The sequence below is a fragment of the Ptychodera flava genome, chromosome 3 (assembly GCF_041260155.1).
Source record: "Ptychodera flava strain L36383 chromosome 3, AS_Pfla_20210202, whole genome shotgun sequence".
Taxonomy (NCBI): Eukaryota; Metazoa; Hemichordata; class Enteropneusta; family Ptychoderidae; genus Ptychodera; species Ptychodera flava.
This window is the reverse complement of record NC_091930.1, coordinates 39,365,004-39,385,022: the sequence shown is the minus strand read 5'-3', so window position 1 is coordinate 39,385,022 and position 20,019 is coordinate 39,365,004. Positions and strand designations below refer to the sequence as shown.

General features: G+C 35.9%; 2 protein-coding genes across 2 annotated transcripts in view; both read right to left on the bottom strand.

Moving 5' to 3' along the window:
- Window positions 1–20,019, bottom strand: part of LOC139129296 (uncharacterized) — a 413,410-nt gene that overhangs the window by 186,701 nt on the left and 206,690 nt on the right. The window lies entirely within an intron of this gene.
- On the bottom strand, window positions 9,749–11,386 carry LOC139129989 (uncharacterized). The gene is made up of 3 exons (XM_070695701.1): window positions 11,284–11,386; window positions 10,879–10,977; window positions 9,749–10,233 (listed from the first exon to the last, which is right to left on the bottom strand). The coding sequence occupies exon 3, from the start codon at window positions 10,229–10,231 to the stop codon at window positions 9,764–9,766; it is 468 nt and encodes a 155-aa protein (XP_070551802.1). The 5' UTR covers window positions 10,232–10,233; window positions 10,879–10,977; window positions 11,284–11,386; the 3' UTR covers window positions 9,749–9,763.

Sequence of the window (20,019 nt, the reverse complement as noted above, 5' to 3'; positions counted from 1 at the left end):
TTATGTTCCTTCAACACAAAAGATGAGATAATTCTAGAGAGTTTTCGTAGCTTTATGTTAAAGATACGGAGAGTGATGAAAATAATATAGACTGTAAACTTGTAAATACAACAGGAAACATGTTCAATTTTTGTTTTCTTGTAGACAGATAATAGACATAATCTACTCACGTATTGCATGATTACAATTATAAATTCACTTGTGGGTTTTTTCCTTACAAACTAGAATACTGCAAAGATAACAGATTAACCAGTATGATATGCACATTGAATTTAAAAATTAAAGGCAGTGATATAAATTACAAAATTAATCTTTCATACCAAATCAAAACCAACCAGCAACATTCCAAATTTACATCTTACAGAGTCAGAAAAATACTAAAACACATTATGTATTTGCTGCAGGAGAATACTACTGAATGCCTTCATCAATGTGTTTTCAGTCAGTGTGATGGAACTCTGAAAAATGTTTATTGTGTTTTGCACAACTTTCACAAAATTTCAAACATTCTAGTAGCAATCTCATGGAGTGCAATTTAAGCACTTGATCATGATTGTCAATACAAACTTTATTGATACAAATGGGCAATATTCATTCATACCAGTATATTGATGGCGCAAATGTAGTGATCTGGTAGGTCGAGACGCGAAAAGAACCGTGGTATATTGGCGATATACCATGGCTGGCACACACGCCAGCTCTAGGCAAGAGGCTTTTGACGTTCTATGCGAGAATTTCAATATACGGTACTGTTATGATATAATAGCAATGAATCCCACCCAGCGATGGTATACCACTCGATTTTGACCAGTTCACTTCATATATGCACTCGCTATTGCTAGTGCATATATGTCGTGAACTGGTCAAAATCTCGTATACCATCGCTGGATGTGCTTTATTGCTTAAATATATATAAAGTAATTAAAGTGAATAATGATGGTATTAAATTGTAACATCATTCATCCTTAAGCAAAGTAAAACCAATTCTCTTGTAAAATTTTTACAGTGTCATAAAAAGTAACAAGACACATGGCGCTATTTGTATTTGCTGCTGGAAAATACTAATGAATGCCTTCACCAATGTGTTTTCAGCAAGTGGGATTAAATTAGGAGAAACATTTATTATGTTTCGTACAACTTTTCTTAAATTTCAAAATTCTAGCTACGAGCTCTAAGAATGCAATTTAAGTACTTGATCACTATACTGATTGCAAAAACTGTTCATTAACGTTTCCATATATGTTTACACAGATTACATTCTTTTTCCAGCAGAGAAAGGGTTTGAAAATAATAACCTTCTGTCTTGCCAAATTGGTTACATGTACAACAATCTCTAACAGAATGTGAAACATCAAATTGATTCCAGCATTCAAACTTACTGGACAAGCTACAAAAAGGAAAGAGATATTCTATGTGCACTCAGAACATCCAAGGGGAGATTACATCATGCATACTTACACATAGCTCATCTCTTATTTATTAAACCAAACTGCATGAATATATACAAATGCGTAAATCCATCTTTAAGTATGCTAAATACACATATCAAATCTTTAAGTAATATCTGTGAAAGTCACATATGAAAGACATGTGATACTTATCTACTGGATATAAGATATCTCTATGTCTCTTACTACCCTACTTAGGTAACAAGTCACTGCTAAAATACTAAATTATCGCACAAAACACTGAATACACACTCTTCTTCCAATATTGTATGTACTATGGCAGTATAAAACCCAGCTTGCTATTGACATCTGTATGGCGGGGTACATTTCATATTCTCCAGATAACTGACAAACTGGTATTTAATTCTGACCAATCTCATTTATTCAATATCTTACTATCTGTACACTGTAATTAATTTCCTCAAGGAAGACTGCAGGTAACTAAACGCACTGCTAATAGTTTACGATTACTCAGAGATATATTTAAGATGATAGTTCAACATTCAACACCAGAAGAGTGATGTCGGCCTATCAAATTGTTTGCATCTTATTCTGAAATCCATTCTGATACAGAGTGTATAACGAAATCCTTTCAGCATCATATCAAACCTAACTTTCCTGCTGAAAATACTATGATGTCACAGCTATATTATGGGAATGAAAACACGACAAATGAAGAATCCACTTAATCACTCTGTCATGATGAATATTTTTGAATGCAACATGTTGGCAGAGGTTAAGACATCAGAGTAGAAATTTATACAAACTTTTTCAAAGCTATTTTGTGTTTCGTTGTCATCATTTCGTAGTGCTATGAAATATATCACAGGTTTTAACTTGGATTTGGCTAAAATACACAACTTCTGTGCTATATCTTCAATCTATATGTATTATTAACATGTACAAGGGATCTGGTAAAAAGTAATGCTACCTCATCAATCTCCTAGACCCTACCCCCTCCTGAATATCAAATGTTCCACCCCTTGGTAGACCATGTTTACATAAGACCAGCTGGCAGGAAATATATTTACAACCTTGGGGATGTTTTAATTAATGCTATGAGTGCTATCATTCGAATGTAAACAGCACTTAAATTAATTACAGATAGTGAAATGCCTTCCACTGGGGGGGGGGGTGATTACGACATCTGGAATTATCCTGGATGCAAATTTCTCATCAGTTCTTGTGTGTCTTACATGCAAATGTTGCAAAAATTGGTTCGCAATTAAAAAAATAGTGACAACATCACTGTTCGCTCCCATATAGTTATCAAAACAAGTCAACAATTGTATGAAACATGGACATACATATACAGACAGACTGACATACATAGACTGGCACAGAGTGATGACATTGACCCCAAGTGTGCCTTGGCCCATGGAGAGTGATAAAGATATAACAAACAGCTGAATGTAATGATAAAATAGTTAAGTATAGGTCTATACAGGCACTGAGAGTGAATATGTTACAGCAATTTGATTAGTTTCTTTTCCTTTTCTACTTCTGTGATAATATTTAAGACAATCAATCTGCAAGGCAGTTTATGTATTGACAAATATGTTATCTTTTACAAGCACACAGTAAACTGTTCTTGATTTTTCATTTACAATATTTGACATAGACTGAAATACATAACATGCAACCAATATTTACACTTTGCCCATACACCAGATACATGGAGAAATTTCAACATACAATCATCAACTCAGAAACCCTACAGGAAAAAGTAAACATTGTTTTCTTCCAGAACAGCTGGTACATCCACATCTGGAACAACTTACAAACTTAACCAATTACACAAGGATGATGACACAAGAGATAAAGTTAAACTGTGGTGAACTTGACTATTCCTTTCAAATCCTTACCTAACTTGACATCTTAAACTAAAATACACTGCATGATTAATTGTGCACAAAAATACATCGGGGTGGACCATTGATAAGGGATGGTGTCTGGAAGATCGATGAGGTACATTATCTTTTTTATCCGATCCATTGTACATTCTTTTTTCCCCACTCTCCCACCTTTTCTTTTGTCAAACCTTCTCTGGCTGAATTTTTTATTGGCATTTGTTTGGATTTTTTTTCAAAATCTGCCAGGATTTTTTTACCGCATTTCAACACCAAATACAGTTTACCATATCAAATGCTTACTAAATCACCACATTATATACTCATATTTCCAGTAGGTATAAAATTACCCCAAAAAAATCTTAAAGATACAAAATGAAAGATATCCCAGTAAAACTGAAAGTTTCGCAAAGTTGCCCAAAAATTAAAAATTCCGGATTTCAACTTAATTTCAATATATCTTATTAACAAAAACCTTAAGAACCGGTTTACTGAATATCAAAGCAATCAGACTGGTAAATTTTGAGAAACAAATTTTTTGACCAAAAATGAGAAAAATTGCCCCCAAAATACAAAATTGCAGATTTCATCCTACATGTAATTTTAAATATGTCTAATTAACATAAACCCTAGGAACCTGTACACTGGATATCAAAGCTACCAGATCAGAAGTTTTAGGAGAAAAATTTTTTGACAAAAAAAGGCAAAAATTGCCCCAAAAATAAAAAAAAAATTGCCAGTTTCAACATACCTTCAATACATTATATTGAGACTTATCTTAGATACCTGTATACCAAATACATGTATCAAAGCTATCAAATCAGCAGTTTTTTGATTAAAATTTTTTTTATCAAAAATTGGGAAAATTGCCCCAAAATTACAAATATGACAATATCAATACAATTTGTACAAGCATGACTGAGGTCATTCTGAGGAACATGAATATTAAGTTTCATAGCAATCAGACGAGCGTTTGAGAGAACAAGATTTTTTGACTAAAAACGGAAAAAATACCCTAAAAATACAAACATGCAAATTTCATCCCAATTTTTGCACACATAATTTAGAATACCTAAAGAAATCTGCATACCAAGTTTCAACCAAATCTGACCAATGCTTACTGAGTTTTAGCCATTTGCAGGATTTTTCCTTTTTTCTCCCTCATTTGCATATTTTTGGCACTGACATGTTCATTTGAACAAATTCACATCTCCACCCCTAGGTGCACCTGTACACCAAATACTAAGACAGTAGGTGCTACGGTTTAGGAGTTTTTGATGTGGACGGACTAACAGACATACATACATACTTACATACATACACACAGACGCCATTTTGCCACCTTATACGAATACCTCCCATTTGCATATATACATATGCATATATGGGAGCGTAAAAATTACCTCTGTTTTGTCTGGATCAAATTTTACTTCAAATTGATACAAAATATGACAAAATTATGTTCACAGCCTGTGGGAATAACATCCGTATTTTACATGTGATGATTTTCACGATTTTGCTGGATCTTTTTCAGTAGGAGGACGATAGCCAGAGGTGCTGGGCTGCGGAGATGATGGTAGCAAAGTTTGTTCTTTATGCTGTGCTCTGTGATATGACATTTCTTTTGAATGTTGCTCTCCTTGGGAATAGGACATGCTTGATTTGGCAGACTTATATGTTGCTTTTTCTTTCTCTGAAGCAGCTTGACTTTCTTCTAAGCTTGTCACTGATGAAATACCTTCACGGATAGGCTTTGTACCACTGTATTGTGTGTTATTATGACTTAGGTCAAGATGAGTAAGTCTACGCATTGACCGCATCACTCTTCTCAATGTGTGTGCACCAAAATCTCCTATGTTATTATGACTAAGATCAAGGTGAGTAAGTACATCCATTGACATCATCCCTTCACTCAAACTGTCTGCACCACTGTCTCCTATGTTATTATGACTGAGATCAAGATGAGTAAGCCTGCGCATGGACCTCAACCCTCTACTCAATATATGTGCACCACAGTCTCCTATGTTATTATGACTAAGATTAAGATAAGTAAGTCCAACCATTGACCTCATCGCTTCACTCAAACTCTTTGCACCAATTTCTCCTATGTTATTATAACTTAGCTCCAATAACTCAGGGTTCAGATACTTTAGCCATTGTACAAAGTCTTCAAAGTCTTTGTCAGTCCAGTGTTTCCATTTGGCAGATACGTTTGTCAGTTGAGTTATTTGTACAATATCGGTAAAAGATATGACATGTAACTCATCTGAATCAAAATCACTACCTTTAATTGATGACCCACTTAATTGATCTTTAATGGAAGGAAAAATGGCCTGTACAAAATGTACATTACTGGCAACATTGATGAAAGGTTTACTAGTATGCTGCCGATGAATGTCAAGAAGAAATTTTATGTCCGGCATGCCAATGTTTGTGTTACTAAAATTAATATACTCTAGTCTCTTCAGTGAAAGCAGTGTATTTCCCACCACTTTTACACCTTGATTATCGATTCTACTTCCACTAATGTCCAAGTGTCTCATATAAGTGAAGTGTTTTAAACTTTCAGCTAAGAAGGGGAAAACGGCGGGGTTCAACGATGCAAATGTTAAACATTCCATATTAGAAAAAACTGATAAATCATTCAACACGCTTTCGTAATCAGTTTCACACCACTCTACATTCTTTGGAATTTCTACAGTGGTAATATTTGAAATGGTTTTGTAAAAAACCTGCAAGTGTTCATCCTTTAATGTCAGGTTTTCCCTTTCAAAATCAGGTAAAATACCAGTAGCTGATGTCAGAAGTTGATTTGCAATACAGGGAATTATTTTCTGAAGCCCACTCAAATTGTGACTCACATCAACGTCACAATTAATATGATAGTTTTGTATTTCAGATAACAGTGTCTGCACTCCAACGGCACCAATTTGATTTGGATTCATGTTTATGGAACATAGTTCACTGAAGTCAGATAACAGTTTACCAACCTGATTAACATTCTGAATTTTGTTAAAACTAATATCTAAATATTTAAGTGTTTCTGAAACATTTATAAGGAGAGAATTCATCGCCAACTTTAAGTTGTTGTGATTTAAGTCAAGTCTCTGTAACTTTGTGAGATGTTTTAGGGAAAAATCTCCTTCTGCCATATTGTGTGAAAGATTCACACTGATCAAAGTGCATGGCAAGACTGTAATAATATGACATACTGTTTCACTATCCAACTGATTGTTACTCAAATCAAGTTCTGTCAATGCATTGAGATGTTTAAGACTAGTGGTGAGGTTTAGAACATTTGTCATATAACATTCTGTCATGACTAACTTGGTCAAGTTTGTCAACATGATTAAACTCACACAAATTCCAGAACATTTCTCTTCTGATAACCCAGACACACTAACCTCTGTAACTTGCACCAAATTATCATAGATAGAACTATTCTTAACATCACTGAGTCGTAAGTTATCTTGCTCTAAGTTGATTGATACAGTTGGCATTTGATCAATGATATGAGGTAGCAGAGTAAAGTTATGACTTATATTAATTTTTGGCATGTCTTTGTTTTTAACATCGTTCAACAACTTTTGAATACCGATATCGCTGAACTTATTTGAGCCCAGATCAATGAACTGAAGGTCATTAAAGCTGGACATGATATTACCAACATTAGCAACATTGTCAATGCTGTTAGAACTGAAATCCAAATACCTTACTTTTGTTGGTATATTTGTTAATATGTCATGTAGTGATAGCTTCACCTTATTATGACTCAGATCAAGGTGTGTTAACTGTGATAGATACTTAAAACTCTGGCCGATATCTGTTATTTGGTTATGACTCAGATCTAGTTTTCTTAAAGAGGATGGTAAGGAGAGATTAAGGCACGTGTGTAGTTCATTATTGCTCAAGTCCAACTGCTTCAATTGTGTCAAATGCTCCAATGGCTCTTTCATTTCTTCCAAATTGTTATGGCTTACATTAAGTGCAGTGAGTGACGTTGAAACAGTTTCCAAAATGCTTTGTATATCAGCTGATGTGAGTTTATTGTAACTCACATCTAACTCTTCAAGTTTTGTCAAAGTCTTCAGTTTTTTGAAGCTCTCTTCATGAAGTTTATTGTGACTCAGATTTAAATGAGTCACCGTCATGGGTATGTACCAGAAAATAAGATCAGAAGAGATAAGGTTGTTGTTACTCAGATTAAGATGCTTTAAATTTTTGAAATGCTTCAAATTTTCAAGCAAAAGACCTGACATGTTGGTAGCACTAAGATTCAAATCTGTTACTTCTTGAGAAATATGTTGCAGTAAAATTTTCATATCAGCTCTACTAACAATACAACGACTCAGATTTACCTTATTTAGCTCTTTTAAATATTCCAGTCTCTCTTTCAGCAATAAAATAGTCTGCTCGTCTAACTCAATACTGCTCAGATCAATACTTCCAATATTACTGAGAAGTGATATATTTTGACATAATTTTGACAGCTGACTATTGATTAACTTTGTGCAATCTATGTGTCTCACATGTTCTAAATTTCTTATTAAACTTGCAACATCATCAAGTGATTTAAGAGTGAGAGCACCAACATCTGGCAGCTCTGCTGTTGAGGTACACAATGGTAAAATTTCAAGTAGACCATGTGCAATGTTATTATCATCTACCTTTACATCAATTTTGTCTATTATTGGCAGCAATACTGTACACCCTAAACTACCAATATTGTTTCTGTTTAGGTCCAGGACAGTGACAAATGGCAACACATTCAATGCCTCTACGAGTAATCGGCAATGCTTCCATGGCAATTCATTTTCAGGTGAACACAATGTGTTGATATTTAGTTTGACAGTCTCTTCAGACAAACAGAGTAAAACCTGCTCACAGAGTTTATTTCCAAACCCTGTTAGGCTCAGTTTTTCTAGATGTGGCATGAATGACAATGCCTTTGTAAACATCTCTATAGTGCAATGCTCAATCTCTTCCAATATATTCACATAACTCGAAATGGTCAATGATGTAACTGCTGGTTGGAGAGTTGTATCACTGCAAGATCTGGATGCTGCATGTATGCATAGCAGTGGTAGAACTCTCAACAACTTGGCAGTCACAGTGAAGTCATGAGAATTGTTAATTCTGACTGTACACCTGTCAACAGCTAAGGGATCTCCAATACTATTCATCAGACATTCTTTGAATTCACTTGAGAGAAATGCTTCATCACTCTTTGAATATAATTTAATGTCTTTGATTAAAGAAGTGCACTGTAAAATTACAGACAGTGCATGTATAGTTTTATTGGAGATCGCTGTACAAGTTGACAGATCTAATACAGAGTTCTGACCTATTACTTCCGCAATGTCTCTTGCAAAGACAGAAGGTCTCTCTGATTCAAACAAACAGTTACCAAGCAACTCAAGGTTGTTAATATCAACAGGAGTTTGAATTTCACTGAATTTAACAAATTCTTTCAGGAAATACGATGCTTTCTCACCCAAAATCCCAGTGACATATGGGAAACAATACGACATGTTGGCTTGCAAAATCTTTGTTTTCTCTTCCCTTAGAAACATTGGAATATTATTGGGTGACAATGCAACGATGTTACTCAAATACGTTGCAATGATGTAACTGTATACATATTTGCTTTGGAAAGTGTAACAATCATCAGACTTAGTCAACAAACCAAAAATTGGGATTCCAAATTTGAAATACTTTTGTCAATCCATGTTGGATACAATTTACTCACATTTTCTGCAGTGATGTGATCATACAAACACTTTCCAATATCATTCAACCTTGCTTTCAAAATTTCTCTGAGATTTTCAATTTCCACATTATTTTCTTTACAATAAATCTCTGCATGGTCTGTCACGGCATACTCAGTTGCCTTTGTTACTGTTGTTGGTAAAGTATATGAATTCTCAAACCAAAAGGATACAAGACCAGGGTAAAAAAACTCTTCTTGTCTCAGGGCATCAACTACTGGATCAAACTGTGATTGTTCAAGTAAATTCTTTGCTTGTTGTTTATCCTGTACTTGATCCATGACAAAAGCTTCCCATTTACCACATTCTGTATCTCGACGCCATGTTGCTCTGCATTCAGAGGAAATGGCTGCCATTTCTGTTCAGTGATTATAAACATATTGTAAAAATGAGTTTATAAAGTATCTGCTGTACTTGCATGTTATGTCTGAAGCTAAACATTTAAATCAGATTCAGTCACTGACTTATTTTCCATAACATTAATATAACAAAAGCCAACGAAAGTGGGCATAATTTTACAAAATTTGATATTTCTCCCTGTTTACAATTATTACATTGTTACACTACTTAATGGAATAGTATGCTGTCTGTTTAATTGCGTTGGATATACTTATGTTGTTCTTGGCAAAGATGTCTCAAAGTCTTCCTTCTCTATTTGCAATAAATATTCAAGATATCGTATCATGTGGTATTTTCATCACTTAACCTGCAACTTACCATGCATCTTGTCTTTCACTTCTTCATACTCTTTTTCATGTATCTCCAGCTTGATGCTTATAGTAATACCAGCCTTCAAAGCTTTGTCTGCTATAGAAGGTGGTATCAGTATTCTGGAAAGAGCCTTCTCTACCATACCATCTTTATATTTCTGCCAAAAATAATCTATATCCTCCTCTGTAAGGAAACTCAAAACGAACACTAAGGATCCACTTTTAGTTTCATTCAAGATAGCCCTGAATTCTCTTAAAACCTCCTTACATTCTTTTTTCTTAGCAATGTCTTTTCCTGGTACCGAGTTAAGGACTTTCTCAACTAACTTCAAAAGGTGTTTTCGTAAAATCAGATTCACCTTCCTTTCTTTAAGTGTCATTCTCCTTTCTTCAAGGTCAAGTTGTCGACTCTGCCTTTCGATTTCATCTATGACCACACTGACCTTCCCTGTCATCCCTGTAGAACAAACATATCGCAAATGGTTGACTAAAATGCAGCTATGAAGATGTCCCCTCTTTGATGTAAATGAACTGTCTGTTGTGGCGAAATTCAGAGAAAATATAATATTTGTCATTATTAGTATATAGTTTTCTTGGTCTCAATATATGGTCTAATAGCATTGCAGACTCCATATTTTGGCATTTGTACATCATAATATGTAGCATATGTACATCAAAATGTAAGGAGTGTTTGTCATCAATGCTTGAGAAGCTTTTAACAGTGGCACCTCTGCCAATGGCTATGTTCTATGTTGTTACTACTACCAATATTTTTCCATATAGGTGTGGACACTAAAATGTGTCTATTGTGATACAATCAATAACACATGCTGGGAAGGGCTATTGTGATGCAATCAATGACACATGCTGGGAAGGGCTATGTCATTGTTTGTTACCTGCTCTTGGCTGGTGTTCATGATAGCAGTGTTAACGATATCCTTTTCTTCAGCTCGAGCATCATCAATACTGCGTCATAAGCATAATTACCACGCGGCGGGTAACAGATATGGATCTTGCCTTTGATATCATGTGTATATAGATTCAAATCTTATCTTAAGATGAGTGTCTTTTATGAACTCGTTTTATTTCCTTCTCAACTTACTTGGTACTTTATCCTTTGTTGACTGTATACATTGTGTACTTCTGTACTGACTGCTATCACTTAGCCGTCTTTGCTTGGGTGATGTAACACCTGTTTGTTCTGTAATAATGCAACAAAGACAGTCACTTTTGTGAGATTTTGCTTCATGTTGCCAACATTATATAAATCAATGACGAAATTTATCTTGAAATAGATCACTCATATTGGGCTTTAACTGCTAAGTTCATCAACTAGGTGAAGTCTATTGATGAAGATATTAGAAATAAATTTGGTTCGAGATTTTAAAAGCTCCTGAATATACAATTGCCTTTAGAAATATCCCCATGAACACTTAATATGCTGATGCATAGAGATAAACATAATCATCCTCCAGAACATACAATGTAATTTTTGGAGATTACTTACCTGTCGAATTTCTTTTCTTCAAATTACTACGTCTAGCAGCTGCTAGGCTTTTTGAACTTTGTGTCTTTCGTAACAGCTGATTTTCCTTACAGTCTTGCCAGCCTTAATTCCTGGCAATGTAAGAATTTCTTTTTACAGTTTTAGTATGTAGGGACCTATGTGAAATAAAGATATTTGAAAAACTACTACTACTACTACTACTACTACTACTACTACTACTACTACTACTACTACTACTACTACTACTTATAATACAGTATCGAAGTCAGACTTTAAATAGGCAACCATTGTAAATTTCATTATATCAAGAAATCATTTAATACCAATTAGCAATCAGTTGTTCTGTTACAAACTCTGTAGAAAGTTAAAATATGCAAAAGATCATCATTTTTACCAAAGTTGAGAGAAGTAAAGAGATTGCATATTTAATAACTCACACTACTTACCAGTGGTTGAAGCATATTTTGTCTGGAATTCTATAACTTTTCTTTTCAAGGGTTCTTTGTTCATGAGTGAAAATAGGTTTTCAAGGAGACCTAAGTTACTGACTCCTATATCTCCCCGATTCTTTAAATGATGGAGCACATCCCATGCACTTCTTAGCTCTTTCATCTCCTGCTCAGACACCTGCTTTCCTCGGAGTAGGTTCTTCATTTCATTCACATCGTCCTCATTTATGCTCTGTGCCAGGTCTCGAAACAAGATGTTCAGTGGGCAGATTGTACTTGCCCCTGGAGCCTCTGCCATGATCAGGAATTACTAGCGTTCACTGATTCTATTTACAAGGTCACTGAAGTATAATCCTAATCCTGGCAGTGCTCCACAATACCAATGCTATATCATTGACATACACATCTCATGCAGTCGATTGCTGAAGGAATGATCCGATGCCACTGAAAAGAAGCTAGCTCATCAAACCATGAATACTGGACCTGAATAAACAAAAATGCAAATATACCATATTGTATTAATGTTTTTGAAATATGAAACTGCAGAAATGATTTCAAGTGGATTCACATGAGGACCTAAAGTGAACAGACTTACATGTACATACGTCATAACAAACCAAGTTACAAAGCTGTATTCCCAATTTATCCATCTGATGGTGCTGTAAACGTTCATAAGGGCACATGTTCACACAATGGGTCCGGTTATCACAACATTTGACCATAAGATAAAGTGACAGAATTTTCTTTACTTAGCTTTACTATTGAGAGGATTAACTACATTTCCATTTCCACACCGATATGTAATCAGCTTTTCACATCAATGACCATAAGGTAATGTGTAATGCCAACAGCTGCAGCAAGGGTAAAATATTTGATTGATACACATTTTCATTAACATTCTCTGACTTGTGCGTGAAAATTTGGCTTGGATGAACAGTTTGACAATATTCCTAGTAAAATATAAAATCTCTATCCCAGAAAAAAATTATTTCCGTTTTAACTTCAATGCTGCGCATGACTATGAACGCTTAGTGATTAGAAATAGAGTCCCTACCTTGAAGTCTTACACAAAATAACTTAAGTGTTTACATCCTCACTATTCAATATCATATTCTTTGTCATTGTTTTGAAGAATAGAGTTTTATGTTCGGAAAGCCAATGTTTGCTACCTTTTACCAGTGAGCAGAAAAAGAAGCTTGATTGACACTAACCCTGCGTACAGGTCTGTGTGTTCCCGGCGTTATACGGTGTTTATACGGGGGAGGCCTTATAACGCCGGGAACACACAGACCTGTAGTGTACGCACGGTTAGACTGACACCAATTCTTCTTTCGCTGTAGAAAAGAACTACAAATGCTATTAGAGGTGTATATTTGGGGCTGGTTATCAGTTGTCTCGACAGCTAGCAAGTTTAGTTGAGTATTGACAACGTTCCAAACGTCAGCTTACTAACATACCTGTTAGTGTATGTTAAAATTCCGTAGAACTGCAAAGTGAGCGTCGAGGGTGTAAGTACGTGCAACACTCTTTATAGATACGCTCGACTCGACTGTAAACCCACACGACCAATGCTAATTTGCATAACACTAGCCTAGCATATTGCTCTGTACTGTATGACTTGAACTGGAATTGCCGAAGCCAACCATTAACTTGCCATTCAGTCCCGATCCCAATAGCTTTACTGTCGCCACAGACAACGCTACATGCAATCAGAATAACACTCTGTGTGACTGAAAGTTACTGATGACACTGTACCGTTCGAAATGAACAAGGAGGATGAGACGTTGAAGACTCCGATGCGGAAATACTATGCGAGAAGCGAAACACTTCTCCCTTACGACAGATCACCATTATCGACGCAAGTACTCCTGGGTACATCCTCGATCTAAGCTTTTGTCTTTGCTGGCGGTAATTTCCAACTGGAAAGTACCACTTAATTTTTAGCGGTTATTTTTGCGTGTCTTTAAGGTACAGTTATTTCTTCCGAAGGGATAATTTCTCCAGAAAAAAAGCCTGCCCTTTTTGTGATCGATATAAAATCCGGTACGAGACTGTTATTTGTCTCCGCATGAACTGTTGACCTCATTTTACCGTTGAAGGAGGTCATGCGAGTCACACGATAGAGGGAGTGTGTGTAAGCATAGACTCTGTTTGAACAACCATAATCCCGAGAAATAGACCCCTGAAACAGAGAAACTTCTTGGCGCATATGCAAGCGAGACCCAACTAACTTTGATGGAAAAATAACTGCGTTTTGCTCCCATAAAAAATGAAATATTCAATAGTTTTCAACGTCAATGTCAGTATTTGTTGCCAAGCTTAATTGCAAAGAAATATTTACAAGGCATTTTTTGCAATGGAATTTTTGAATAGAATCAAAATTAGATTTTTTATAATGAAAATAATGATTAATAAAAATAAATATAATGATATATTTATGGGTTTGTTATGATTGATTTGAAAATAGATGATATGCGCACAACATGATTTAATAGAGCACGGTCCCTCTGTCACAACATAAATGCGAATGTGTAATGAACCAATCTCAAAATATCCTTAGGTTTTCAAGAGTTGTCTTTGAATGAGACCCATTAAAGACTGTAAAGGTGTGTAACACTTTCATAAGTGGCAAAGGAGGCATGTAAGTACACATGTTTTAATATCCTTTTAGATTTCTGCCATTTAAAAAACTAAATCATGTGACAGAGGAAATAAAGATTAGGCCTACAACAACACAATGTTGGCAATCCTGAGTTATGCATTCAAGTAAATGGCATCATGCTTGTTTCTTGTATGATAACGATGTTATGTACAGGAAATACGGCATTTTTTTGTACTTTTCCGTGGGGTGCCATCTTATGAGTGGGGAACCCGTTTTGTATTTTACCTGTTAAAACTCTGGGTAAGCGTAATTCACGTGCCATATGTGCCGCGCGCCGCGAGCCAAAGTTCACGATGCAGGATAGCATGTTAAGCTAGAAATAGGTGCATTTACACTCAAATTTAATTCATTGATTCATTTTCATGGATAAATCAACATTCGGGCTTCAATGCCGCCTTCTGAATGCATGAACTGGTGACCAGCGAATGTGTGTTTACGAATTCTACATCAAGGGGAATATGCAGAAAGAACTCGAGAGATATTGTAGGGAGGGAGGGCCAGTATTTTTCAAAATCACACTGCGCGTAAAATTTTAACATTAAAAATTGATCAATCAAATTTCTGTACATTGATTTTGTAGACCATGTGGTAAGGTTGCTATATTTCAAATATCTTGGTCTTAAGCCATGATAATAGTAAGCAGGTTTTTATAATATTATTTTTGAGAATGTATGACCTTTGACCTGCCCTATATTCCCTCTGCAACTAAGCTGTCAAAGACGGCTTGTGTCTATCAAACTGTGACTGGTATGGGACACCAACCTTGGACCTTCTAATCATCCTGTAATAATAATAATATTGGGTTCTTATATTGGGCACATATCCACAAGTACATGTGCTCAAGGCGCTTTACAATTTTTATCACCCCAGGTCACTGGACCTAATATTATACCACTCAACTCCCTGGGCAGCAAACAACTGCTCACGTGTGCAGCCAATGAGCGCAGCAGACATAACAACCTCTATCCTACCAGGTACCCATCACTCCTGAGTGGGGAGAGGCGATGAGGAATAAAGTGCCTTGCTCAAGGCCACAACACCACAGCGTGCCGGGGCTCGAACTCACCATCCTTTGATCGTGAGTCCACTGCTCTAGCCACTGGCCCATGATGCCTGTACCTCACTAATTATGCACATCTATAAACTATAAGCTAGCTAACAGAGGTGGAGGTCTGAAGTTTACTGGCGGAGATGATTATATTAACTAAAATCATGGGAGGAAAGTGTACAGCAAAAATATCAAGTAACCAGGATGACCTTTGACCTGAATTTAACTTATTTGCCAGTATATTAGTGCATAAGCCTTCCTATTTGGTGGGATGAGGCGTTACATTATGAATCAGTAAATGTTTGTCAAATAAAATATTATTGATGTTGACTATAGCACGTACATGGACGGTATAACAATCGGGGAGAGTCACTTTTCTCAGCATCCTTTCAAAAAATTCGCCCTCCTTCCCTATAATTTTTTTCCAGTCCCTTACTGGCTAGCACATGTTGAATTCGCGAACACACATATCGCAGGGCAGGGGGCTGAAGGTAAATTAGCAGGGGGAGGGCCAGGGGGATTTCGCAAGAGAGTGACCAAAAAATCATGACCCTCCCCCAAAATTTAGTCCAAAAATTTATGACCCTCCCCCAAAGCAAGGCTGAAAAATTTGTGACCCTCCCCCAGTTTAAAAAAAATAGAATATTACAAATTGATCGAATCTTCAACGTTCAAAAATGGAGGTGGGGATTTACAACACAGGGCAATATAGATGGACACCAGCAAGGGATGCCTGCAATTTTTTTATTTGCTTCTGCTTGTGACAAGAACAAGTCTAGATATGGATGTCAGCCTTACCTAAGAATACTTTCAATGACTCGGTGTCAGTCACATTTGACCAGCATGGGTAAAACTAATCTTGTAGACAAAAATCTGGATAATTCTATGCTACAGATTTTTCAGTACTTTTAATAAAAGGGAAACCCCTGATTTCTCTGCCTACACAATATGCATTTTGATTGTTATGATAATGGTTTAATATACTGTTTAACTCTTACACTGTTTAAACTTAGTAAACCAATCACCAGATAAAGGAGTACTGGTATTCTTGTTTCCAGTGTGGTATATGGGAGGATATTCTGGGGAACACTATAGGATAAATTCTATGATTAAATTAATGCATTGTTTGATTTCTGCACAAGTTTGATGAAATGCTCAATTTTCCATGTTGTCAGCACACTTGTAAATGTGGAACAAACCACAAAAAACAGTTTAAGACTTCACTGGACACAAAAAATGACACCACTGCTCAAGTGTCATCAGGCTAGGCTGACAAACTGAATCAATACTGAGCATATCATGCTAAAACACAGCAGTTAATACTTATGAATTTGTGTAACTCTGAACTGCAAAGTAAACAACAAAACCAACATCTTGTCCATACACATTTGTTTCAAATTACAGTGACCGACAGGCAAAAATAACAAAGCAGCAAACATGAAATTTAGCCATTTTCATTGGCCATTAAAGGGACAAAGTCACTCATTTTTGACAAAATTTGGTCATTTTAATTTCTGTTGAATATATGTTTTTCTGCTGCTCACTGAAATGGGCTCAATTACAATCTCTGGTTGCCACAGCTCAACTCATGTGCATCCATGGATATAACATGTGATCACTTAATAATTTAATTTAAGGTATGTACCAAAAATTGTAACATAGTAAATTTCACATGTTAATGTGTCTTATAAAAAGTGAGAGTTGAATTGCAATAACCAGAGAGTGAGCATATCCTCAGTGAGAATAATCTATCAAAGGAAATTTAAATAGCAAAATAATGTCAAAAATGAGCAACTTTGTCCCTTTAACTTGGTACATATCTAGTACAGATTCTTTTAATTCAAGTGTCAAGCAGCATGACCATTGCACTGTTGAAGTATTAAAATGGTGGCAATGAATATTTTTATAATTGGTGCATTGACAAGATAGTACTGTAAAATGTTGACAAAAATAGCTTTATTCAAAATATCATAATATTAGCCATTCTGGACAGGATGTAAGATTACACCACCATGTGAACTCACAAATATTTCCAATATGAAAGTGCAGTCCTCTGCTCAGTGCCGAATCATGTACACCATGGAGGTAGACACCAAGCATAGCATCATGTGAAAAAATTTAAAGTTTTAATACTAGATGACTGCTAAACAAGATCGGCAGTCTGCTTGTTTCAAAGCTATTTAAAAACTTTCTTCTGGGCCTATTTCATATCATACTTGAACCCCTGGACTTGACCTGCAAGCTTGGTACGTACACTGTATTCTGGAAAATGACAGTAACTTTAACGTCATTTTAAGTCAGAGATTCGTCATATGTCATTAATTTAACTCAATTATTTCTCTACGTTCTTCCTGACTGTCAAAATTGATTGAGGTCTAAGTATTGAAAGAACTTAATTTAATGATTATTTCCATTGATATGTTTCACTTATAACTGGACTAAATTGTCACTACTTTCAAGTGTGACTGTAAAAATCATTCTAAAAATATTCAAAATAACTTCAACGCATTCAAGTTTGTTTACAAGTGTCGCGCTGTACCAAGAAATTCTCTGGACGTACACTGTACATTTTAGCGTATCATTTTCAGGAAATAAAAGTCTGTATGCTTAAATGATTTGCTTATGAAAAATATATTAAGGATTAGAAGGATATTGATATTGCAATTCACAAGTCTCGGTGTTGTTTTCCCAAGCAGGAGCGTATCAGTATCACCATGGAGCTACCAAGCTCTGCATGGTGTAGGGCTGTATGTTACCGGCGTTATAGTATATGGCCTCCTACCACAGGTCGTATAACGCTGGTTACACACAGCCATGCCAGGCCATGCAAAGATAGCTACCACACTCTTTTGGTAGTACCGTGGTATCATGGAAGCTGAAGGTTTTGCCTTTTTTGAGTTAAAGCTTTTAGTTTTTAGCGTTTGATCAAGTCGATATTGCCCTACGCTAGGAGGATATGTGTACCACTGTCGCTACGCGAAGGCTACTTACCCAGAAGAGCTCTCTCTACCCGGTGCATAGGCCTTCGCGTTGCGACTGTGGTTGCACCTGTGTGTGATGAGTATGCCGTTGTTGGAGGCAATCAAAGCAGCCAATAGCTGAATACTCTTACCGTTCTCGTAGGGCTTAGACTGCTACCCCAAGTAAATGGCATAATATCATGTAAAGTCGGCAGTACATATGTACCCTTTCACTTTGGCTTTGAACTGCAGATGTGGAATGTTATGATTCAATAGGCTGTCCAATAATTCAAATAATGAATGCCCAAATTGGCTCATAATGGAATAGAGCACACTTATATACTACATTAAGAGTGATTGTTAATATGCTCTTCAAATGTTTTCTTTTATATTAATGCACATGTGCCTGCTATTTTTTCTTAGGAATTATAATTTAACATTTATCAAAATATCAGTGAAATTCATAATTTTGGAATGTATCACATTTACAATACTGGAAACACAATGTGACACTGATCTCCACAACAATACTGTTTGGTCATGTACAATGTATTGAGCAGTTCAATCTCTACATGGGTAGGAAATATGGGAAAGTATGTTGAAAATGTGTTCCTGGTACAGATATAAAACTACATGTGTGTGCATGACCTTATTATTAACTGAATTTTATAATATATGTCTACTGGAACACATAGTACATTTTGTAAAACTGGATTTGATATGAGTGCAATGAACACTGTACAGGTATTTTCAGTTCTCTGACTACACAGGTACAATTATTTTTAGTATTATAGTAACATTAATATCTAGTAAGAAAATTTGAAATTAAAAAGAAATTCTCAAATTCGATCGGATTTTCCGAAATTAGTTCGGGTTGCGTTTCCAGTAAACTTCTTTGAAATTAATTTATATCTTCTGACGATTTAACTTAGCATGGGTGGTTCCAACGTGGATGGTAAATTGTTCTTCCTTCGTTTCTTAATTCATTCACTCGATCAGAGACCTGTCACTGTAACAGGCATCAGGAACAAGGAGCTTATTCACCTTAAAATAACACCACAGCAGCCATGATCAGGAAGGGGTCCTGTTGGGTGAGTTCATTACATCTTGGGAGTTTAGAATTTCCTCAGAAATGGTGGTTAGAGGATTACTGTCGACAATAGAAATGCATTCGACTGGACTATGGTACAAACATATCTAGTATATGCTCACATGCATAGCAATGCGTGTATTTCCATACGCGTTTGTATATGCACACGTGATGGTAGTACAAGCGAACCCTCGTGTACAAGTACACATAAATTGGCTTGTATTGCCATCACGTGATCTTTAGGCCTACTGAGTGCATCATTTTGATTCTGGAGTAAAACCATTGGCAGGTTGAACATAGTGGTAAAAGACCTAGCAGCCTAAGGCCCCTCCACGTTCTATTTATATTTTACTGATGGTCTAATGCCCATGAAAAGTTTGCATATCTGTGTTTAGTTTTGAAATGTAAAAACCATGCATTTTGTCCGCAATACGTTGGAATTTCAATTCTTGCAGTAAATTTTAGACATAACTGAGGCAGACAGAAAATGGCCTTCAACAAATTTCAAAATAACAAAATGAATTTTT

Coding starts and splice junctions, on each gene's coding strand:
- LOC139129989 (XM_070695701.1), bottom strand. CDS start 10,231: ATGACAGGGAAGGTCAGTGTGGTCATAGATGAAATCGAAAGGCAGAGT.